The sequence below is a fragment of the Brachyhypopomus gauderio genome, chromosome 4 (genome assembly GCF_052324685.1).
Source record: "Brachyhypopomus gauderio isolate BG-103 chromosome 4, BGAUD_0.2, whole genome shotgun sequence".
Classification (NCBI taxonomy): domain Eukaryota; kingdom Metazoa; phylum Chordata; class Actinopteri; order Gymnotiformes; family Hypopomidae; genus Brachyhypopomus; species Brachyhypopomus gauderio.
This window is the reverse complement of record NC_135214.1, coordinates 20,906,982-20,929,791: the sequence shown is the minus strand read 5'-3', so window position 1 is coordinate 20,929,791 and position 22,810 is coordinate 20,906,982. Positions and strand designations below refer to the sequence as shown.

General features: G+C 41.9%; 1 protein-coding gene and 1 long non-coding RNA gene across 4 annotated transcripts; both read left to right on the top strand.

Annotated features, from left to right (window-relative positions):
- Positions 1–40: 40 nt before the first annotated feature.
- On the top strand, positions 41–22,368 carry aaas (achalasia, adrenocortical insufficiency, alacrimia). 3 transcript variants are annotated; one of them, XM_077002993.1, is made up of 17 exons: positions 41–433; positions 1,040–1,171; positions 1,608–1,735; positions 1,940–1,995; positions 2,092–2,183; positions 2,670–2,716; positions 5,417–5,515; positions 16,456–16,599; positions 16,867–16,987; positions 18,261–18,385; positions 18,661–18,721; positions 19,072–19,177; positions 19,726–19,798; positions 19,880–19,947; positions 20,815–20,896; positions 21,347–21,431; positions 22,115–22,368. In XM_077002993.1, exons 2-17 carry the CDS (start codon positions 1,052–1,054, stop codon positions 22,262–22,264), a joined length of 1,557 nt encoding a protein of 518 aa, XP_076859108.1. In that variant the 5' UTR covers positions 41–433; positions 1,040–1,051; the 3' UTR covers positions 22,265–22,368. The 3 variants fall into 3 exon arrangements, with proteins under 3 accessions (XP_076859108.1, XP_076859110.1, XP_076859109.1); XM_077002995.1 differs by having other exon boundaries at positions 43–433; positions 19,072–19,162; XM_077002994.1 differs by lacking the exon at positions 41–433 and adding an exon at positions 497–623.
- Positions 17,250–18,182, top strand: LOC143511637 (uncharacterized). The gene is made up of 3 exons (XR_013130206.1): positions 17,250–17,287; positions 17,353–17,385; positions 17,482–18,182. It is a non-coding gene; the product is annotated as an uncharacterized LOC143511637 (long non-coding RNA).
- Positions 22,369–22,810: the final 442 nt, after the last annotated feature.

Below are 22,810 nucleotides of genomic sequence, written 5' to 3'. Positions count from 1 at the left end.
CCTGCTGCACGCGCACGCCGAAGCGGCCGTCGCTATAAATAGACCGCAAAACAAGCGCATCGCTCGGCTGCCTTCAGATTAACGTCGTGAGGTCATTCACGACAAACGTTATCGGTCGTTAAGGGTTCTTCACCGCCGCTGCGGTTTGTTCCTGAAGCTCCGATAATCACATAAATACCAAGGACAGAAAAGCGTGAAGATGGAGCAGAGGAATTAGGTTTGGTGGAGTGTAATATGGGTCCGTCCTGTAGGGGGCAGCAGCGGCCTGCATGTTGGTGGAGTGTAATATGGGTCCGTCCTGTAGGGGGCAGCAGCGGCCTGCCGGACACGCGCTGACGTCACGCGCCGCGCGGGGTGTTTGTCCCTGTTGGAGCGCCGTAGTTTCAGCATGGCGCGGATCCTGGAGCAAAAGTGAAGCACAAGCGCAACTTTGGTTCGTCAGATTTGATTTACATCTGAGTTTATTTTCATTTTGAGGACGATCGTAGACGCACGTGTGCTAGGAGCGGTGTTGAGATCACAGATTGTGCTTTTAAAAAATCTACACAGTTAGCAGCTAGTTGTGTAGCTTATAAACTTGGGCTGATTTAGCTAGACACGACGGTTCGGTAACGTTAGTGCGCGTTAGTACACATAATATATATATTATTATAGTTATAATAATAATAATAATTATTATATATTATTAATATTACTTTGTACGACACACCAGGACAAATGCACTACTATATATATATATATATATATATATATATATATATATATATATATATATATATATATATAATTATAATATTATTAAGTGACTTGTGTGGTTAATGAGGGTTTTGTGTGTTCAGGAGTGTTGAATCATGTGTGTTCTGGGTTTTGTGTGTTCAGGAGTGTTGAATCATGTGTGTTATGGGTTTTGTGTGTTCAGGAGTGTTGAATCATGTGTGTTCTGGGTTTTGTGTGTTCAGGAGTGTTGAATCATGTGTGTTCTGGGTTTTGTGTGTTCAGGAGTGTTGAATCATGTGTGTTCTGGGTTTTGTGTGTTCAGGAGTGTTGAATCATGTGTTCTCTGGCGCTGTTTCCTCCACCCTCGCCAAGCGGACACGTTACTGTATATGAGGCGAATAATGAACTGGTGTCGGGGAGCTCAACACATGACCAGGACAAACACATAACACAGGTGGGCCAGCTACTCTCCTGATGGGCAAACATGGACATAAATTCTAGTTTATATAAGACTCAAACGAAGACTGCTTAATAAACATACACTGGTAGAAAATATTTCACTCCAGACCCAACCCTGACCAACTAGTGTCTGGAAAGCATGTCTACACAGATTTAGTTTAGAGACACTAAATTAGTTTAGTTGGGGCTGTACACTAACATACAGAAATGTGCGACTGCAGGGCAGTCAAGAATTTAGCATTAATATTATGAATACTCAATATTTTACTCTTAATTTACATACATGAACAGGTGCTGTCCAAATGTTTGAACATCACATTTAAAAGATCTTGCATAACATTTATAACGTCCTGTTTTAATTCGTTCTGCTACAGCGTACGTGTATTTTGTCTTCTGAAAATCGTTTGCTTCTCTGTTTATGCTGATTTTAGCACTGGGACCCTCCAAGTGTGTGTTTCCTGAGGGAAACTCTGAAGCCGCATAGTCGTCCAGAGAGCAGCAGCAAAGCAGCTTTCCTGGATCATAAAGACACTCTGTGGATGAGGAGTGCGGCAGCCTGGTACACACACATCGCTCCAGTGCCCTTTAGGGACATTAGAAAGAGCTAAATGTGTCATTTTGTGTAGTTTTAACAGCCATAGAAATGTTGGGTTTGCCCTGTTATAGTGGTTGCAGATTAGATTGCCCTAGCTATATCATTTACCAGTACTAAAGATTTTTGAGGTATTCTAAAATCCTCTTTGTGACTCTCTCAACAATGTAGGCGTGATGCAGGTTTTTCTGGCCTTTTAGACGAAATCACCAACAGTGCTGGTAAAGGTGTGTAATTCATTTGTGCGTGTGCCACAGAACCATTTTTTTTACTGCAATTCTGTTGTTCGTGTTTAATATTGTAAACATAATAATTTTACACAGTGCCCAAGTGGCTGACTGTGAGTTCTGGATGTGTCTTGGCTCTGCTGAGATGGATGTCTTCATTTCATGGGTCTCTCTTCCCCCATCTTACTGTAAGAATCTCCTCTTCATCTCCAAATGAATTTTTTTCTGGTGGTTAGGGAACCAGCTTTGTGACTAGAAGGTCGAGGGTTTGATTCCCAGCTCCTAGGCCATGACTAAAGTGCCCCTGAGCAAGGCACCTAACCCCAACTGCTCCCCGGGCACCATGCTAGGGTTGCCCACCGCTCTGGGTACCAGAGCCCTCTAGTTATCACTAGTGTGTGTGTGTCACAGCACAGATGGGTAAATGCGGAGAACAAATTTCGATTGAGGTGAAAATCACAATTGACACATTTTTCTTATGAAACACAAGAGACCCAGCCTGATTGGCACCATTTTATCAGCCTATAGCTGTATGCCATAATTGAAATGTCTGAAATTGATCCACTCCTAAACATCACTTGGTTTTGAGTGTGTTCACAGTGATTGATGTTCCTCCTATCTGGACGTCTGTGGTAAACGCACAAAGCTAACGTGTTTTCTGTCGTCCCCATCAGTTAAGCGGTGAGGAGATGGTTGGCGAATTCTCTCAAGTGCTTGATTGGTAAGCTGCCTTCTTCTCTATTTCCATGAACATTAACATACAGTATTTAGTTATTTAGTTTACTGATAAGTACTATTCTAGTTAAAAGGTTTGTACATAATCATATATGATTTAGATTCATGATAAGAATATAAAGATATAAAGACACATGGATTTTGTAATAACCATTTTTGTATAGGTGGTAGAGGTTCCTCTTGTTGTTTTTGTTTTAATTTGGAGACAGTAATGCGCTTTAGAGCTAGACCAACCTAATCAGAAGCAAGTTTGTTCTGCGTTTCCATAATAACTAATTAAACCTGTCTTGGTCCCTTATAATGGCACCATTCGGGTTTAAATTAGCATGTTATAATTTTACACTACCAACTCCTGACCAGTAGGTTTTGTGCAGTGATTTTGGGCTTAGCTAACATCTCGACCCTGAAGAACACTGCTGCTTCAGGGCCAAATATGGGCCACTGGATGCCCAACTAGGATGCTTAATGGTGAGACCAAGACCAAGCATTACTTCTGTTTGGCTGAACCTCACCACTGAGCTTCTGATTGGCTGAACCTCACCACTGAGCTTCTGATTGGCTGAACCTCACCACTGAGCTTCTGATTGGCTGAACCTCACCACTGAGCTTCTGATTGGCTGAACCTCACCACTGAGCTTCTGATTGGCTGAACCTCACCACTGAACTTCTGATTGGCTGAACCTCACCACTGAGCTTCTGATTGGCTGAACCTCACCACTGAGCTTCTGATTGGCTGAATTTCACCACTGAGCTCATTCTGTCAACTGGTGCTTATCTAAAAATGTTAGATAAGCTGACTTTTCGTTTAGGACTCATTTAGTGTTAGTAATGTTTTGGGTTATTGGATTTTGTTAGGAATTTTGCAGAATCTTTTAGGGCAGGGGTGCCCATTACATCGATCGCGAAGTGTGGAAGGAAGTGTGGGTCAATCGCGAATAGGGGTGTGTTTAAAAAATCAATCTTTTGATTCAAATCGATCTTCATTTGAATGATTCGATATCGATTTATGAAACCTGAGATCGATCTTTAGAATTAGCCAATTTTCCCTGCATATGCGTACCGTTTTAACGTCTCGTGTTTTATCTGGCGAGATCATCCTTTTTTTCTCGAGCACCGCCACTTGGCTGGGGTGATCAGTTAAGCATGGCTGCAGCAAGAGTTTAAAAAAATGTACCTCTGATCCACATCTATGATTCAATGAGCTACTAGTTCGCTCTGGCGCCAACCACTGGCGAGCGATCAATCGTGATATAATACTTAATTTGTGTCCATTTTACACCGCCACCCCCTCCAGGTTCAAATCTCACTCCAAGCGATCTTGAAAAGTTGGCAACCCTGCAGATGTATGGGTACATTTTGGATTCAGAAACCATGATGGTAGGGAAGAGTTGGATAAAAGCACAGCCGTGTGTAAACTGTGCAACATGGAGGTGAAATATTGTGGGAATACCACAAATCTGAGAAATCATTTAACGCGACACCATCCTGATATTCAAAAAACGCCAGAACCCAAATAAACTCCACTAGAGAAGGCATTTGCGATTAAACTATCTACAAGTTCTCCCCTTGCCAAAAAAATAACCGAAGTGCTTGAATTCCACCTTTTAAAGGTGTATGAACCCTGCAAACATGACTTTGTTCATTGCGCTGAAGCGCGTCGCGCGCAAAGTTACAAAATTTGAGAAGTGCACGAGCTCGTGAAGCGACAGTGCACGAGCGGAGCCACCGCGATTACTTCATTTTCGGCGCGCGGACCCTCACGCCGGTCGCGACGTGTCAAGTATAAAGCTGTGAAATTTTCACAACAGCTGGCAATATTGTTACTGCACAAAGGAGCTGTCTCACTCCTCAACATGTTGATCAGCTCCTTTTCTTGCAGAAAAATTTGACAATCTCCAAGATGTCAGAAAGCAGTCATGAATAAATCTTAGTTTTTGGACCTTAATGTTTACAATATTCAGAACTATGTTTTTGTTACATGTAAAAAAAAAAAAAACTTAATTTGCACTTTAAAAGGCTGTTCAAAACCGCTTTCAATGCCTTTTCTGCTAAAGGAGCTATGTGGAAGAGTGTGCATTAATTGATATTAAAAAAAGAATGTAACTGTTGTTCACAGTATAAACACTAATATCTTAATACATTTTAATAAAGTTTGAGTGTTCCTCGTATCATTACAACATTTCACATTCAAACTACACTTTTTATTGAAACTGAAATGTCCCTACAAGTATCGACATTGAATCGGATTTAATCGAATCGAAAATCAAATTTAATCGGGACCTTGTGAATCGAAATTGAATCGAAATGGGAAATCAGTGGTGATACCCACCCCTAATCATGAAGGAAGTGCGGGTAGATCGCATGACATTAAAAAGTAGTGGATGAATGACAGGATATCGTCCATCTGCATTGACGGTTGTATTTTGATTGACATACATGGTAGCCAATCAGACGTCTACGGTTTGACACACGCAATCCCCCCGTCAACGATCGACACACGCCGCAAAAAAATAAATAGGTCGATCTTTTCGACTTGGTCATTTTATAAGTAGCTCGCACACTGAAAACTTGTGGGCACCCCTGTTTTAGGGTTATATTTGTGTTTACTAAGCTGTTAAGTGTATGCTTTTGTAGGGTGTTATTGTACAGTTACGTTACTGTCCCCCCCCCCCCCCCCCCCGCGTAGGCCCGAGAGTGCTGTCAGGAGCTTTGCGTGGCACCCACACACACATAAGTTTGCAGTTGCCCTTTTGGATGACTCCATTAAGATCTTCAACTCTCGCAGGTACGTCAAATAATGTGAGAAATGGACCTGTCCTCATTCTACACATGTAGAGCCCTCCAGGGTGGACGTGTCCCCTCCAGGGTGGACGTGTCCCCTTCAGGGTGGAGTGTTGTGCTTTGGAGTTTCAGGAGAGCCAGGGAGAGTTTTGGTGCATGTCTGGATGGTTTTGAATGGGCTGGTTTTGAATGATTATTAGAATAGAGAATCTTGTTCATTTCAAGTTTTTTTTTTGTTTTTTATTAGTCAAGACTAATTAATTTCATGAAATTTCAGTTGTGGCAGCAATAATCAGAATTATGGTCTTCTGGTTGTGTTGGGTTGGCAACAGCAACATTAATCTGGATTTTGCACTAGTTACTAGCGCTGGCCAATGAATCTGAAAAAAAAAACATCAAAACCAACATTCAGAAGTTCTAACCCACAATTTTTGCCCATGTTAGTTATTTCGGTTTTTAGCTTTTAATTATATCATATACTATATATACTTAATAAAATATAAATATATGTTAATACTTTGCCCACACTCCATGTACATACAACTATTCTACTGCTTCTGTATTACTGCAAAAACAAAATTAAAAATTGAAAACTAGTGAGAGACGTGTCTAAAGACCCTAGAACACCTACCAAGACACTAGAGAACAGTTTAGCCAAGTCAGTCTTTGTTGTCTGAATTGCAAGGTTGCAGACCAAGACATCTTCAAGCCAGACTGAAGTATGCTAAGGACAACCTGGAGAAAGATTATCCATACAGGAAGCATGTCCTTTGGTCAGTTTCATATGCAGCCTGAAATATTTACAGCCTTATTAAAAAAAAGAAAATGAACATAAAATGTCACCAAAAGACAACAACGCTTGTTTTACTACAGAACTATAAGTCTGACAGTGATCCAGGCATTAGCTTAACCCACTTTACATTGAGAATCTCTTATTCATCTTCATTCAATTCATTCAAATTGTTTTAAACAATATCCAGGCAACCTCAGTAGGGAGGAAAATGTTCTAAATAGTATAATTAATAATAATAATAATAAATATAGCCGCAAGCGGCAATTGCGGGTTCACACACGAAAAAGGCAAAAAATCCCAAAAAATTGGCAAAATGATTCAGATCAGAAGTAAATCACATGCTGTGATTAGCTTTGTGTGTATGTGTGTTTGTGTGTTTTTTTATTTAAGCAGTACATCTTGGCTTGATCCAAGGAATGCAACAGAAGTAGAATTTTGTTTCTAGGCCCTACAGTGTGAAAGATATTGGAAAATAAAAGTGAAAAGAAGCTGTTTGGGTTTGGCCAGTGTGTGCTCTACAGATAGTGTGTGATGACATCTGCATGTGTCAGAAAGGGAGACACAGAAACAGCACATCTGGCTAGGGCTGCATCTATGTGAACAATATAGGAAGGCCTGCATGTGTCTATACATGATTGGGCCTGTATATTACCGACAGAGAGAGATTGAGGGAGCCAAGAGACTATGCTTTGTTAATTCACTCCTTGCACACCTTGGACGCCTAACATGACTGTCTGTGTATTCAAAGTATGAATGTGGACTGATATGACTGACATAACTGGCATGACTGTAATGATTTGATGATTTGACTGACATGACTGATATGACTGGACTGAAATGATTGGCATGACACGACTTACATGACTGGCAGAACACGACTGACATGACTGGCAGAACACGACTGACATGACTGGCATGACTGACATGACTGATATAACTGACATGACTGATATAACTGACATGACTGGACTGACATGACTGGCATGGCATGCCTGATATGACTGATACGACTGACATTGCTGGCATGACCGACATATACTATACATATACTATAAATATGCATACAAACTATACATACATTTAGGTAGAAGTGTGTGTGTGTGTGTATGTGTGTTTGTTTGTAATAGTGTATGTTCTGACATTAATCTGATTAAGCAAATAAAGTCACCCAATGTCAAATCTCTTGAATCTCAAGAAGATATGCAGGGGCCCATGGGCCATATAGGATATGAGCATTGTTTAGAGTAAATAATTAACCTTGGATTTGAATACATGTAGCGTGCTCTGAAGTATCAGTGTCCATTTAACTGGCTTATGAGTCACCAAGGCCCAAAAGGTCACAAAACATTGTAATGGCAAAACAATTCAGATAATAGATCAAAATCACTTGCTGAGATTATCTTAGTGTGTGTTTGGATGGCAAAAATAAGCTAAACATCAGTTAGTGTGTTGGAAATGGCTAGAGAACTGTGTATATAAAGCATAATTGTAGTCCTGTGTGTGAATGTGTATGGATAAAAATGTTAAATATCTGTGTGTGTGTGTGTGTGTGTGTGTGTGTGTGTGTGTGTGTGTGTGTGTGTGTGTGTGTGTGTGTGTGTTTTAGTCAAAGAGTAATGGTTATACATGGCTAGGGCAGTGTGTATGTTAAACCTATAAGTAGGTGTGTGTGTGTGTGTGTGTGTGTGTGTGTGTGTGTGTGTGTGTGAGAGTGTGTTTTCAAAAACAGAAGCTAAACGTCAGTTTGTGTGTTTTTATCTGGGTTACTCATAGAGAAATGGGTAGGTATGGCAAGGGCAGTGTGAAAGCTACAGAGGCCTGTGTTTTTGTAAGTGCATGTGAAAGAGAGAGAGGAGGGGGGAGGTAGAGCCCATGGGTTGTAAAGTGTTGGAAGCAAGGGGGAGTGTGAGGGGAGTGGAGGAGGGGGGGGCAGAGTGTGTGAGAAAGGCACCTGCGTGTGTGGCTTAGCAGCTGTCTATGCCTCCCTCCACTGCTTTGTATGGAAAATGAAAATATTCACTGTAGAGCTGTTTGTGGACGGATTTGGCTCAAAATTGGCACATCGCACCACAATGGTCATGTGAATGTGGATTTCAATTTCCATAACAATCAGACATACTATGGCGTAGTTATTGAACTGGGAATTTGATGTGTTATGATGGTAGCATTGTGATGCATATGAAAAATATTAATTTGTCAAAAACTTAGGATTTTTTCGCTAATCTTAGCATTTCAGAGTCTGCTGAGTATTACAAGGTGTGATTTAAGGTGATGGAGTTAAAATGCTAGGACTAGTATGAAAATGGCAAGTTATATATATTTGATAATAGTGAAAAAGTGGTACATTTTTGCAAAGCACATGTAATTACAAAGTTGCTAGGAATTCTGCATACAATCATATGAGTGCAAGCATTACTTGATAAGTGAAAATATGTAGGAGAAATTCTGGATTTTCTAGTATAGCGCCACCTAGTGGTGCAATTCCCTTCCAACATGGGTATGTCTTAGAGGGTGTGTACATGAACATACCATGTCAGTTTCATGTGTATGTACCTATGGTAAGTAGGTCAAATGGCCAATTAATTAAAATTAAAATTAATTGGCTTATGGCGGCCATGTTTTTTGAGTGATGAGGTCATCATTGTGTGTCTTGATACCACTTGACCCCATGATGATGCCTGTAAAGTTTTGGTTTGATGTGACTAATGGTTTCTGAGAAACAGTTTTTCCCATGTTATAGCGCCCCCTATTGGACAATCGTGGCCTGCTTTGACCTGTGACCTCTGAGTCATGTGTCCTAACAACTGATATATTTTCATGAAGATTGGTCAAAGCATTGCTGAGATATAGCTGCTGAAGTAAATTTGGCCACGCCTCAGAGCTATTGATTAACATGTGACAGCCAGGCTGTATGGAAATGTCACAATGTTGGCGATGGGTTTTGATAATGAGATTCTTCTGAGTAGTTTGATACCAAGACTGTGGTGATCAGACGAAAAACCAAGGAGTAGTAGACAAAAGTAGGTTTTGCATATTATGCAAATTAGCAAAAAATCTAAGTAGGCGGAGCTTCATAGTTGTATATGAAATGTCCTATTGAATTGAGCCAAGGAATGCATAGGAAGTGGAATTTTGTTTCTATGACTTATGGTATGGGAGATATGGGCCAAAAAGTCACATAGTGTGCTATAGCGCCACCATCAGGCCGATGTGGGTCCCTATAAGTGTGTGTGGTCCTTTTGACCTAGAGAACAAGTTTGGCAAGTTTGGTGTGTCTAGGCCTTACGGTTTAGGCTGCAGAATGATTTATAGACAGCAAAATGGGAAAAAGAATAATAATAAATATAGCCGCAAGCGGCAATTGCGGGTTCACACACGAAAAAGGCAAAAAAGCCCAAAAAATTGGCAAAATGATTCAGATCAGAAGTAAATCACATGCTGTGATTAGCTTTGTGTGTATGTGTGTTTTTTGATTTAAGCAGTACATCTTGGCTTGATCCAAGGAATGCAACAGAAGTAGAATTTTGTTTCTAGGCCCTACAGTGTGAAAGATATTGGAAAATAAAAGTGAAAAGAAGCTGTTTGGGTTTGGCCAGTGTGTGCTCTACAGATAGTGTGTGATGACATCTGCGTGTGTCAGAAAGGGAGACACAGAAATAGCACATCTGGCTAGGGCTGCATCTATGTGAACAATATAGGAAGGCCTGCATGTGTCTATACATGATTGGGACTGTATATTACCGACAGAGAGAGATTCAGGGAGCCAGAGACTTTGCTTTGTTAATTCTCTCCTTGCACACCTTGCACGCCTAACATGACTGTCCGTGTATTCAAAGTATGAACGTAGTCTGCAAAGCCTGCCATAACATGACTGACATGACTGACATAACTGATATGACTGGAATGACTTCACTGGCATGACGAACAAAAATAACATGACTGATATGACTGACAACTGGCATGACTGGAATGAGTGACATGACTAGCATGACTGTAATGACATGACTGATATGAGTGACATGACTGGCATGACATGACTGATATGACTGACACGACTTATGTCTGACATGACTGGACTGACATGACTGACATCTGCTTGTGTCAGAAAAGGAGACACAGAAATAGCACATCTGGCTAGGGCTGCATCTATGTGAACAGTATAGGAAGGCCTGCATGTGTCTATACATAATTGGGCCTGTATATTACCGACAGAGAGAGATTGAGGGAGCCAGAGACTATGCTTTGTTAATTCACTCCTTGCACACCTTGCATGCCTAACATGACTGTCCATGTATTCAAAGTATGAATGTGGACTAACATGACTGATATGACTGACATAACTGGCATGACTGTAATGATTTGATTATTTGACTTATATGACTGACATGACTGATATGACTGATATGACTGGACTGAAATGACTGGCATGGCATGCCTGATATGACTGATACGACTGACATTGCTGGCATGACTGACATATACTATACATATATTATAAATATGCATACAAACTATACATACATTTAGGTAGAAGTGTGTGTGTGTGTGTGTGTGTGTGTGTGTGTGTGTGTGTGTGTGTGTGTGTGTGTGTGTGTGTGTGTGTGTTGTGGTAGTGTATGTTCTGACATTAATCAGATTAAGCAAACAAAGTTACCCAATGTCAAATGTCTTGAATCTCAAGAAGATATGCAGGGGCCCATGGGCCATATAGGATATGAGCATTGTTTAGAGTAAATAATTAACCTAGGATTTGAATACATGTAGCATGCTCTGAAGTATCAGTGTCCATTTAACTGGCTTATGAGTCACCAAGGCCCAAAAGGTCACAAAACATTGTAATGGCAAAACAATTCAGATAATAGATCTAAATCACTTGCTGAGATTATCTTAGTGTGTCTTTGGATGGCAAAAATAAGCTAAACATCAGTTAGTGTGTTGGAAATGGCTAGAGAACTGTGCATATGAAGCATAATTGTAGTCATGTGTGTGAATGTGTATAGAGAAAAAAGTTAAATATCTGTGTGTGTGTGTGTGTGTGTGTGTGTGTGTGTGTGTGTGTGTGTGTGTGTTTTAGTCAAAGAGTAATGGGTATACATGGCTAGGGCAGTGTGTATGTTAAACCTATAAGTAGGTGTGTGTGTGTGTGTGTGTGTGAGAGAGAGAGAGAGTGTGTGTGTTTTCAAAAACAGAAGCTAAACGTCAGTTTGTGTGTTTGTATCTGGGTTACTCATAGAGAAATGGGTAGGTATGGCAAGGGCAGTGTGAAAGCTACAGAGGCCTGTGTTTTTGTAAGTGCATGTGAAAGAGAGGGGGAGGAGGTAGAGCCCATGGGTTGTAAACTGTTGGAAGCCTGGGGGAGTGTGAGGGGAGTGGAGGAGGGGGGGGCAGAGTGTGTGAGAAAGGCACCTGCGTGTGTCTCTAATCCTCCCTCCACTGCTGAGTATGGAAAATGAAAATATTCACTGTAGAGCTGTTTGTGGACGGATTTGGCTCAAAATTGGCACATCGCACCACAATGGTCATGTGAATGTGGATTTCAATTTCCATAACAATCAGACATACTATGGCGTAGTTATTGAACTGGGAATTTGATGTGTTATGATGGTAGCATTGTGATGCATATGAAAAATATTAATTTGTCAAAAACTTAGGATTTTCTCGCTAATCTTAGCATTTCAGAGTCTGCTGAGTATTACAAGGTGTGATTTAAGGTGATGGAGTTAAAATGCTAGGACTAGTATGAAAATGACTAGTTATATATATTAGATAATAGTGAAAAAGTGGTACATTTTTGCAAAGCACATGTAATTACAAAGTTGCTAGGAATTCTGCATACAATCATATGAGTCCAAGCATTTTTTGATAAGTGAAAATATGTAGGAGAAATTCTGGATTTTCTAGTATAGCGCCACCTAGTAGTGCAATTCCCTTCTAACATGAGTATGTCTTAGAGGGTGTGTACATGAACATACCATGTCAGTTTCATGTGTATGTACCTATGGTAAGTCTGTCAAATGGCCAATTAATTCAAATTAAAATTAATTGGCTTATGGCGGCCATGTTTTTTGAGTGATGAGGTCATCATTGTGTGTCTTGATACCACTTGACCCCATGATGATGCCTGTAAAGTTTTGGCTTGATGTGACTAATGGTTTCTGAGAAACAGTTTTTCCCATGTTATAGCGCCCCCTATTGGACAATCGTGGCCAGCTTTGACCTGTGACCTCCGAGTCATGTGCCCTAACAACTGATAAATTTTCATGAAGATTGGTGAAAGCATTGTTGAGATATAGCTGCTGAAGTAAATTTGGCCACACCTCAGAGCTATTGATTGACATGTGACAGCCAGGCTGTATGGAAATGTCACAATGTTGGCGATAAGTTTTGATAATGAGATTCTTCTGAGTAGTTTGATACCAAGATTGTGGTGATCAGATGAAAAACCAAGGAGTAGTAGGCAAAAGTAGGTTTTGCATATTATGCAAATTAGCAAAAAATCTAAGTAGGCGGAGCTTCATAGTTGTATATGAAATGTCCTATTGAATTGAGCCAAGGAATGCATAGGAAGTGGAATTTTGTTTCTATGACTTATGGTATGGGAGATATGGCCCAAAAAGTCACATAGTGTGCTATAGCGCCACCATCAGGCCGATGTGGGTCCCTATAAGTGTGTGTGGTCCTTTTGACCTAGAGAACAAGTTTGGCAAGTTTGGTGTGTCTAGGCCTTACGGTTTAGGCTGCAGTATCATTTATAGACAGCAAAATGGGAAGAAGAATAATAATAAGAAAAACGCTAACAATTACAATAGGGTTCCCACACTATGTGTGTGAACCCTAATAATAAATATAGCCGCAAGCGGCAATTGCGGGTTCACACACGAAAAAGGCAAAAAAGCCCAAAAAATTGGCAAAATGATTCAGATCAGAAGTAAATCACATGCTGTGAGTAGCTTTGTGTGTATGTGTGTTTGTGTGTTTTTTTATTTAAGCAGTACATCTTGGCTTGAGCCAAGGAATACAATAGAAGTAGTATTTTGTTTCTAGGCCCTACAGTGTGAAAGATATTGGAAAATAAAAGTGAAAAGAAGCTGTTTGGGTTTGGCCAGTGTGTACTCTACAGATAGTTTGTGATGACATCTGCGTGTGTCAGAAAGGGAGACACAGAAATAGCACATCTGGCTAGGGCTGCATTTATGTGAACAATATAGGAAGGCCTGCATGTGTCTATACATGATTGGGCCTGTATATTACCGACAGAGAGAGATTCAGGGAGCCAGAGACTATGCTTTGTTAATTCACTCCTTGCACACCTTGCACGCCTAACATGACTGTCCATGTATTCAAAGTATGAACGCAGTCTGCAAAGCCTGCCATAACATGACTGACATGACTGGCATGACTGACATAACTGATATGACTGGAATGACTTCACTGGCATGATAAACAAAAATAACATGACTGATATGACTGACAACTGGCATGACTGGAATGAGTGACATGACTAGCATGACTGTAATGACATGACTGATATGAGTGACATGACTGGCATGACATGACTGATATGACTGACACGACTTATGTCTGACATGACTGGACTGACATGACTGACATCTGCTTGTGTCAGAAAAGGAGACACAGAAATAGCACATCTGGCTAGGGCTGCATCTATGTGAACAATATAGGAAGGCCTGCATGTGTCTATACATAATTGGGCCTGTATATTACCGACAGAGAGAGATTGAGGGAGCCAGAGACTATGCTTTGTTAATTGACTCCTTGCACACCTTGCATGCCTAACATGACTGTCCGTGTATTCAAAGTATGAATGTGGACTAACATGACTGATATGACTGACATAACTGGCATGACTGTAATGATTTGATTATTTGACTTATATGACTGACATGACTGATATGACTGATATGACTGGACTGAAATGACTGGCATGGCATGCCTGATATGACTGATACGACTGACATTGCTGGCATGAATGACATATACTATACATATACTATAAATATGCATACAAACTATACATACATTTAGGTAGAAGTGTGTGTGTGTGTGTGTGTGTGTGTGTGTGTGTGTTTTAGTCAAAGAGTAATGGGTATACATGGCTAGGGCATGTTATGTGTATGTTAAACCTATAAGTAGGTGTGTGTGTGTGTGTGTGTGTGTGTGAGAGAGAGAGAGAGAGAGAGAGAGTGTGTTTTCAAAAACAGAAGCTAAACGTCAGTTTGTGTGTTTGTATCTGGGTTACTCATAGCGAAATGGGTAGGTATGGCAAGGGCAGTGTGAAAGCTACAGAGGCCTGTGTTTTTGTAAGTGCATGTGAAAGAGAGGGGGGGGAGGTAGAGCCCATGGGTTGTAAAGTGTTGGAAGCAAGGGGGAGTGTGAGGGGAGTGGAGGAGGGGGGGGCAGAGTGTGTGAGAAAGGCACGTGCGTGTGTGGCTTAGCAGCTGTGTATGCCTCCCTCCACTGCTTTGTATGGAAAATGAAAATATTCACTGTAGAGCTGTTTGTGGACGGATTTGGCTCAAAATTGGCACATCGCACCACAATGGTCATGTGAATGTGGATTTCAATTTGCATAACAATCAGACATACTATGGCGTAGTTATTGAACTGGGAATTTGATGTGTTATGATGGTAGCATTGTGATGCATATGAAAAATATTAATTTGTCAAAAACTTAGGATTTTTTCGCTAATCTTAGCATTTCAGAGTCTGCTGAGTATTACAAGGTGTGATTTAAGGTGATGGAGTTAAAATGCTAGGACTAGTATGAAAATGGCAAGTTATATATATTTGATAATAGTGAAAAAGTGGTACATTTTTGCAAAGCACATGTAATTACAAAGTTGCTAGGAATTCTGCATACAATCATATGAGTGCAAGCATTACTTGATAAGTGAAAATATGTAGGAAAAATTCTGGATTTTCTAGTATAGCGCCACCTAGTGGTGCAATTCCCTTCCAACATGGGTATGTCTTAGAGGGTGTGTACATGAACATACCATGTCAGTTTCATGTGTATGTACCTATGGTAAGTAGGTCAAATGGCCAATTAATTAAAATTAAAATTAATTGGCTTATGGCGGCCATGTTTTTTGAGTGATGAGGTCATCATTGTGTGTCTTGATACCACTTGACCCCATGATGATGCCTGTAAAGTTTTGGTTTGATGTGACTAATGGTTTCTGAGAAACAGTTTTTCCCATGTTATAGCGCCCCCTATTGGACAATCGTGGCCAGCTTTGACCTGTGACCTCTGAGTCATGTGTCCTAACAACTGATATATTTTCATGAAGATTGGTCAAAGCATTGCTGAGATATAGCTGCTGAAGTAAATTTGGCCACGCCTCAGAGCTATTGATTAACATGTGACAGCCAGGCTGTATGGAAATGTCACAATGTTGGCGATGCGTTTTGATAATGAGATTCTTCTGAGTAGTTTGATACCAAGACTGTGGTGATCAGACGAAAAACCAAGGAGTAGTAGGCAAAAGTAGGTTTTGCATATTATGCAAATTAGCAAAAAATCTAAGTAGGCGGAGCTTCATAGTTGTATATGAAATGTCCTATTGAATTGAGCCAAGGAATGCATAGGAAGTGGAATTTTGTTTCTATGACTTATGGTATGGGAGATATGGGCCAAAAAGTCACATAGTGTGCTATAGCGCCACCATCAGGCCGATGTGGGTCCCTATAAGTGTGTGTGGTCCTTTTGACCTAGAGAACAAGTTTGGCAAGTTTGGTGTGTCTAGGCCTTACGGTTTAGGCTGCAGAATGATTTATAGACAGCAAAATGGGAAAAAGAATAATAATAATAATAATAATAATAAGAAAAACGCTAACAATTACATAGGGTTCCCACACTATGTGTGTGTGAACCCTAATAAGAAAAACGCTAACAATTACAATAGGGTTCCCACACTATGTGTGTGTGAACCCTAATAATAAATAATATCAAAAATGTAATGCATAGACTGCTAGTACTTCTGCAAATATCTGTGCTGATGTTTAATGCCTGAACTGAGTATCTGTGCTGATGTTTAATGCCTGAACTGAGTATCTGTGCTGATGTTTAATGCCTGAACTGAGTATCTGTGCTGATGTTTAATGCCTTTAACGTCTCTGTTCTCCTTCAGTGCTGCAGCTCCGACTCTGAAACACAGGCTGCAGCGGAGTGTGAGCGCCCTCCAGTGGAAGCCCCTGTGTGCGTCTGTGTTAGCTGTGGCCTGCCACACCTGCCTGCTCACGTGGCACGTCGACCCCAACTCCCTTTCTACCAGGTGCTTCCACACACACACACACACACACACACACACCCCTACCCACACACACACACGCAAACGTGCTTATGTACTACAACTCCTGTTATTTAATTATATATTTTCTGTGTAGCTATTTCAAATAAATAAACGTGATGCTTATTACGATGTGAACTCTGACCCTGTTATGTAGTTTTGTGAAATTATAAAAAAGTTGGTATTTCACAACAATATTGCCAGACTGGAACCTCGTCTGTGTCTGTCTGTCTGTCTGTCTCCGTGTGGAAGGCCGTCCTCCGGCTGCGCTCAGGTGTTGTCTCACCCTGGACACGCTCCTGTCACTGCTGTGGCCTGGTCCCCGTCCGGATCCTTGCTGGTGTCTGCCTCTCCAGTGGACACTGCCATGATGGTACCATTCAGCACAGATTTGGGTTTTTTTGTTTTTTTTTTTTTTTGTCTGTGTGTAATTATTTAGCGTAATTAGTGTAACAGTGTAAGGAAAGTGATGTGTATACTTCCATGAAAAGATGGTGTGTGATATGTTATGTAGGTGTGTGATGTTTGATGTGGGTGTGTGATGTGTGATGTAGGTGTGTTATGCAGGTGTGTGATGTGTGATGCAGGTGTGTGATGTAGGTGTGTGATGTGTGATGCAGGTGTGTGATGTGATATGCAGTTGTGTGATGTGTTATGCAGGTGTGTGATGTAGGTGTGTTATGTAGGCGTGTGATGTGTGATGCAGGTGTGTGTGTTATGCAGGTGTGTGTGATGTAGGTGTGTGATGTGTTATGCAGGTGTGTGATGTAGGTGTGTTATGTAGGCGTGTGATGTGTGTGATGTAGGTGTGTTATGTAGGCGTGTGATGTGTGTGATGTAGGTGTGTTATGTAGGTGTGTGATGCAGGTGTGTGATGTGTTATGCAGGTGTGTGATGTGTTATGCAGGTGTGTGATGTGTTATGCAGGTGTGTGATGTAGGTGTGTGATGTGTGATGCAGGTGTGTGATGTGTTATGCAGGTGTGTGATGTAGGTGTGTTATGTAGGCGTGTGATGTGTGATGCAGGTGTGTGTGTGTTATGCAGGTGTGTTATGTGTTATGCAGGTGTGTGATGTAGGTGTGTTATGTAGGCGTGTGATGTGTGATGCAGGTGTGTGATGTAGGTGTGTTATGTAGGTGTGTGATGTGTGATGCAGTTGTGTGATGTGTTATGCAGGTGTGTGATGTAGGTGTGTTATGTAGGCGTGTGATGTGTGATGCAGGTGTGTGTGTGTTATGCAGGTGTGTGTTATGCAGGTGTGTGATGTAGGTGTGTTATGTGTTATGCAGGTGTGTGATGTAGGTGTGTTATGTAGGCGTGTGATGTGTGATGCAGGTGTGTGTGTTATGCAGGTGTGTGTGATGTAGGTGTGTGATGTGTTATGCAGGTGTGTGATGTAGGTGTGTTATGTAGGCGTGTGATGTGTGATGCAGGTGTGTGATGTAGGTGTGTTATGTAGGTGTGTGATGTGTGATGTAGGTGTGTGATGTGTGATGTAGGTGTGTGATGTGTGATGTAGGTGTGTGATGTGTTATGTAGGCGTGTGATGTGTGATGCAGGTGTGTGATGTAGGTGTGTTATGTAGGCGTGTGATGTGTGATGCAGGTGTGTGATGTGTGATGCAGGTGTGTGATGTATTATGCAGGTGTGGGACGTGGCAGCAGAAAGCTGTGTTGCGTTGCAGCGTGTAGGAGGGGGAGGAGTCACAAATCTGTCCTGGTCCCCAGACGGCGGGCGCCTGTGGGCTGCCACTCCCTCTTCTCTCTTCAGGTACATGCCACAAATATAAAACCTTACCACCCCGTGGTAGACCACTTCTTTCTCCACACCCAGTCCCGCAGTGTTCAGTACCACACAGACGTGTTCTCATACCTTCTCAAAACGCCAGTGTCTGCCTGCAGTATGGTTCTAAACCAACTATGGAGTAGGCAGAGGCGTATAAATATCTACAGTTGTTGGTTGAAAACCCAAAACTGATGAGTCACTCTGCTGTACTCCGTCTTTCTTCCTGTCCTGTCTTGTCCTGTCTTGTCCGGTTCATTCAGGGTTTGGGAGACCAGGACATGGACCTGTGAGCGCTGGCCTTGTCTGAACGGACGCTGTCAGGTGATCATTACGGTGCATCACACACTAATAAATCATTATTTCTGTTGTCAATCGCTGTACATGCTCTATTACCTATGATATGAAGGTTATCTCTTAATTGTGCGAGTTTCTGACATTTTTACTAAGCATTACTAGTTAACAGGTCAAGGACATGGACATTATTTTGAGTTTTCTGTCTTTTTTCCCTTTAATATAAGTTGGTATATATTTCCGATTTCCCTTGTAAACTTCTACAAAGTTCTACAAGGCTAGTCATGACAGTGGTGTGACCCTCAGCGGTGCCGTTGCTCGCTGCTTTGCCAGTGTTTCTTACCTCTCTCTTGTTTTCCGTCTTCTCTCTTCTTCTCCAGTCTGCATGCTGGAGTCCTGATGGAAGTCGACTGCTGTTTAGTGTTCAGGGAGAAACGGTGATCTACGCGCTGACCTTCTCAGACATGACCGGTACAGGATCACCAAGTTGAGATGGAGTTTTTAGAAGTGTTTTAGTCTGCTTTGTTCTTCTTTACACTCCGTAACCAATGTTTGATGATCGTTTGAAACACAGAGTTTTGAAACATTGTCATTCACTGTAAGAGGTAATTTAAATCCCATTCTGGCTGACTCCTTTAGGACAGGCATTTGTGGAAAATGGATATCCACACCCAATTATTCACCTGTGTCATCTGTGTCATCACAGTAGCCACCGCCCCCCTCTGTGTCATCACGGTAGTCACCGCCCCCCTCTGTGTCATCACGGTAGTCACCGCCCCCCTCTGTGTCATCACGGTAGTCACCGCCCCCCCTCTGTGTCATCACGGTAGTCACCGCCCCCCTCTGTGTCATCACGGTAGTCACCGCCCCCCCTCTGTGTCATCACGGTAGTCACCGCCCCCCTCTGTGTCATCAGCACAGTTACTCTCTGTAGCAAAAAGGTCCTGTTAGCTTCCTCATTTGATGATGATCTGGTTTGATGAGAGGTAAAGATTTGTTCTGCTACCCTTCTTGTCTGTGTCCACCTGCCTCAGGAGGACCCACGTCTGCTGCCGTTGTGGCTGACCTTTCTGAGACCACCTTCACTGGGCCGGACGGAGACGTCATGTAAGCCTCGTCTGTGTATTCAGAGCTGTACTTGAGAAGGTAAAGTGGAATATTCACAGTCTCTCTCCTCATGTGCTGTAGTGTTGGGGGAGAGGTTCAGTCTTTGGCCTGGGACCCCACCGGAGAGAGGCTGGCCGTGCTGCTTAAAGGTACAGAACATTCTTCACGTTCAGTTTAGTGATGGTTTCACATTACCATCACTTCAATAATAGTGGCACTTCTGCCCCTCACCAAGGCTGATGGGAAACGCCCTACACAGATGCTACAGATGTTCCTATAGTAAAACTTTAAGCTTTAAAGGAATTGAATTGAATTGCTGCTATTCTCTCCAGTTCTATATCTATAAACAATATGGCATTTTTAACTAAACTGCAGATCAGTTGCAGTACCAAATGTCAGCTGGAGGTGTAAAGCCGGTCACCACGGGACTCTGGAGCAGTGAAACCGTGTCGTCTGAAGTGATGAATCACGCTTCACTGTCTGGTAGTCTGACGGAAGCATCAGGGTTTCGTGAATGCCAGATACCAGCTACATGCTACACACCAGCATGCATTAAGCTACAAGCAGAGTTTGTTGGAGGATGGAGCGTTTGGGCCTGTGTTCAGGGCTTGGTCTCAGCCCCTTAGTTCCAGTACAGGATAACGTTAATGTTACATCATACAAAGCTACTGTTGGCAGTTATATGCCTCCAATGTTGTAATGAGAGCTCTGAACTCAGGCCTTAACGCCTTTGGGCTGAATTGAGATGCCAGGTGTCATCTAGGTGTCTACACAAAGTCATAAATGCCCTTTTGACTAAATAGGCACAAATTCTGAAAAATGCCCTCCAAGGTCTTTTGAGACGTTGTCCCATTAGAGTGGACACTGGTACAGATTTGGGGAATTCCCCACAGTAGCCATGGTGTAATGGTCCAGTGTCCACTGCTTTTGGTCGATATACCACTTACTATAGTGATCTTAAGTGTACAGAAACACTGATGTATCACCTCTATCCTTCTTTCATGGGTCATCTATAGGCAATGCAGAATTACCCAGTCATCCTGCTATCATTGCTGTGTTTAAAACAAGATCCAGCCCCATCTTTGAGTTGCTCCCTTGGTGAGTATAATGAAAGATTTAAGGTTCACCACACTGTTGTGCTTTCTTGTTCAAGTGTTTTAACGCTCATGCCCTCCAGAAAGAGCCAAGACAAACTAACAGCAGCACCTTAAAGCATTAGAATGTCAGAATATGCACAGTCCTAGTAAAGAGCAGGAGATGAGGGCGCCAGTCAGCCAGCACTCCCACTCAGTCTCTGACTTTATTAATGTGTTGCTCTGGCCACACTAGCGGGCCGCCCAATGGAGGATGGGTTCACTTTTGAGTCTTGGTCCTCCCAAGGTTTCTTCCTATTCTCCACCATCATAGGGAGTTTTTCCTCACCACTGTCGCCTTTGGCTTGCTCATTAGGGATATGGACCCATACGATTGTAAAGCTGCTTTGTGATGTGTTGGTGAAAGTGCTATATAAATAAATTTGACTGACTTGCCTGTCGATCTGTGTTCTAGTGGTTTTGTGAGGGGGGAGGCGGGGTCAGAACCCAGACTGATCCAGTTTCACCCTCACTTCCAACATGGGGCATTGCTCACAGTGGTAAGTACTGTGTGTGTGTGTGTGTGTGTGTGTGTGTGTGTGTGTGTGTGTGTGTGTGTGTGTGTGTGTGTGTGTGCGCGCTCACGTCCAGCCTAACTTTGTGTTTATGTACATTATGTACATGTATATGCATTACATAAAATTACATTAATTTGTATAGGAATTGTCAAATGATCTCTGTACCCACGGTTTGGGGGGGGACGTAGTTCAAAAGCCGGTTTTGGTCCCCCCCAGTTTTTACAGTTAAAACCAAAGATTTAAATAGCGACGAAGTCATGTCCCCCCCACTTTTTAACGGTTAAAAAACAAATATCTAAATAGCGACGAATCTAGCACTAGGACCATGCAGAAAACGACCGCTCCGATTTTTCGAATTTTCGTTCGCCACCCCCAAGTCCCACCCCCCCCCGCGCGCGCAACAATTTTCGTTCGCCACCCGTTCGTCCATGTCTGTAACTGATCTCTGTGCAGACAGTGTTGCCCAATTAACTCCACAGGAGGCATGTGGGGAAATTCCACCATAGCACAGAAAGACTAGATCTCAATCTTCAGGAAATATCTCATGTAGAAACACGAGTCCAAAGGGTTAAAAGCTTATTCAGAAGAAAATAAACATTCATCTGCTCAGTGGTGTGCATCGTGTACACTGATTTGTTGACATCTTGCTTGTTGATCTCTTGCAGTGCTGGTCTAATGGGCGAATCTCTCATGTGCCTTTCTACTTTGTTAGTATGGGGAGACCCCACACAGGTGGCAACCCTCTGTCTCCACACCTCGCCAGCAAGACGGAGGATTATGGCACACACACACTCTACACAGAACAAGTTTCATAAACATGTTTCTTGATACATTTGAGCATGATTCTATACCCAGTTATATACCTGTAATTCCAAGTCAGTTTGCACATGCTAATAAATATAAGTCGTATGAAATTGTACCATTTTGCCATCATCAGTATTTCAATGTTTTGTGTAAAGCTTTTTCTCTGCTCAGTTCTCCTTTTCTTTGAAGCGATTATACACTCACTGTTTTTCAATGGGTACATGTTTTTAGCTCCATTATACCTTTGTGCAATTAATCAGTTACAGTCTGTCTGGCTACACAGCCAAATAAATAATGGTTGTGAATAATAATCAATAATAATAAATAATGGTTGTAAATAATAATTAGTATGTAAAGAAAAGAGTGAAACCCATGTGGAGAAGGACAGACAAATCAAAAAGGCAAAACCAGGTTTACAGTTTGGTTGGTGTTTACTGGTGCATTTTTAATCAGAAAAAAAGAAACTTGCTGCACAGAACGTCTTAAAGAACGCGTCTATTGTGACTATTGATTCGAAGTGCAGATGCTTACAATATTTTTTTGCCGCCAGCTCGTCA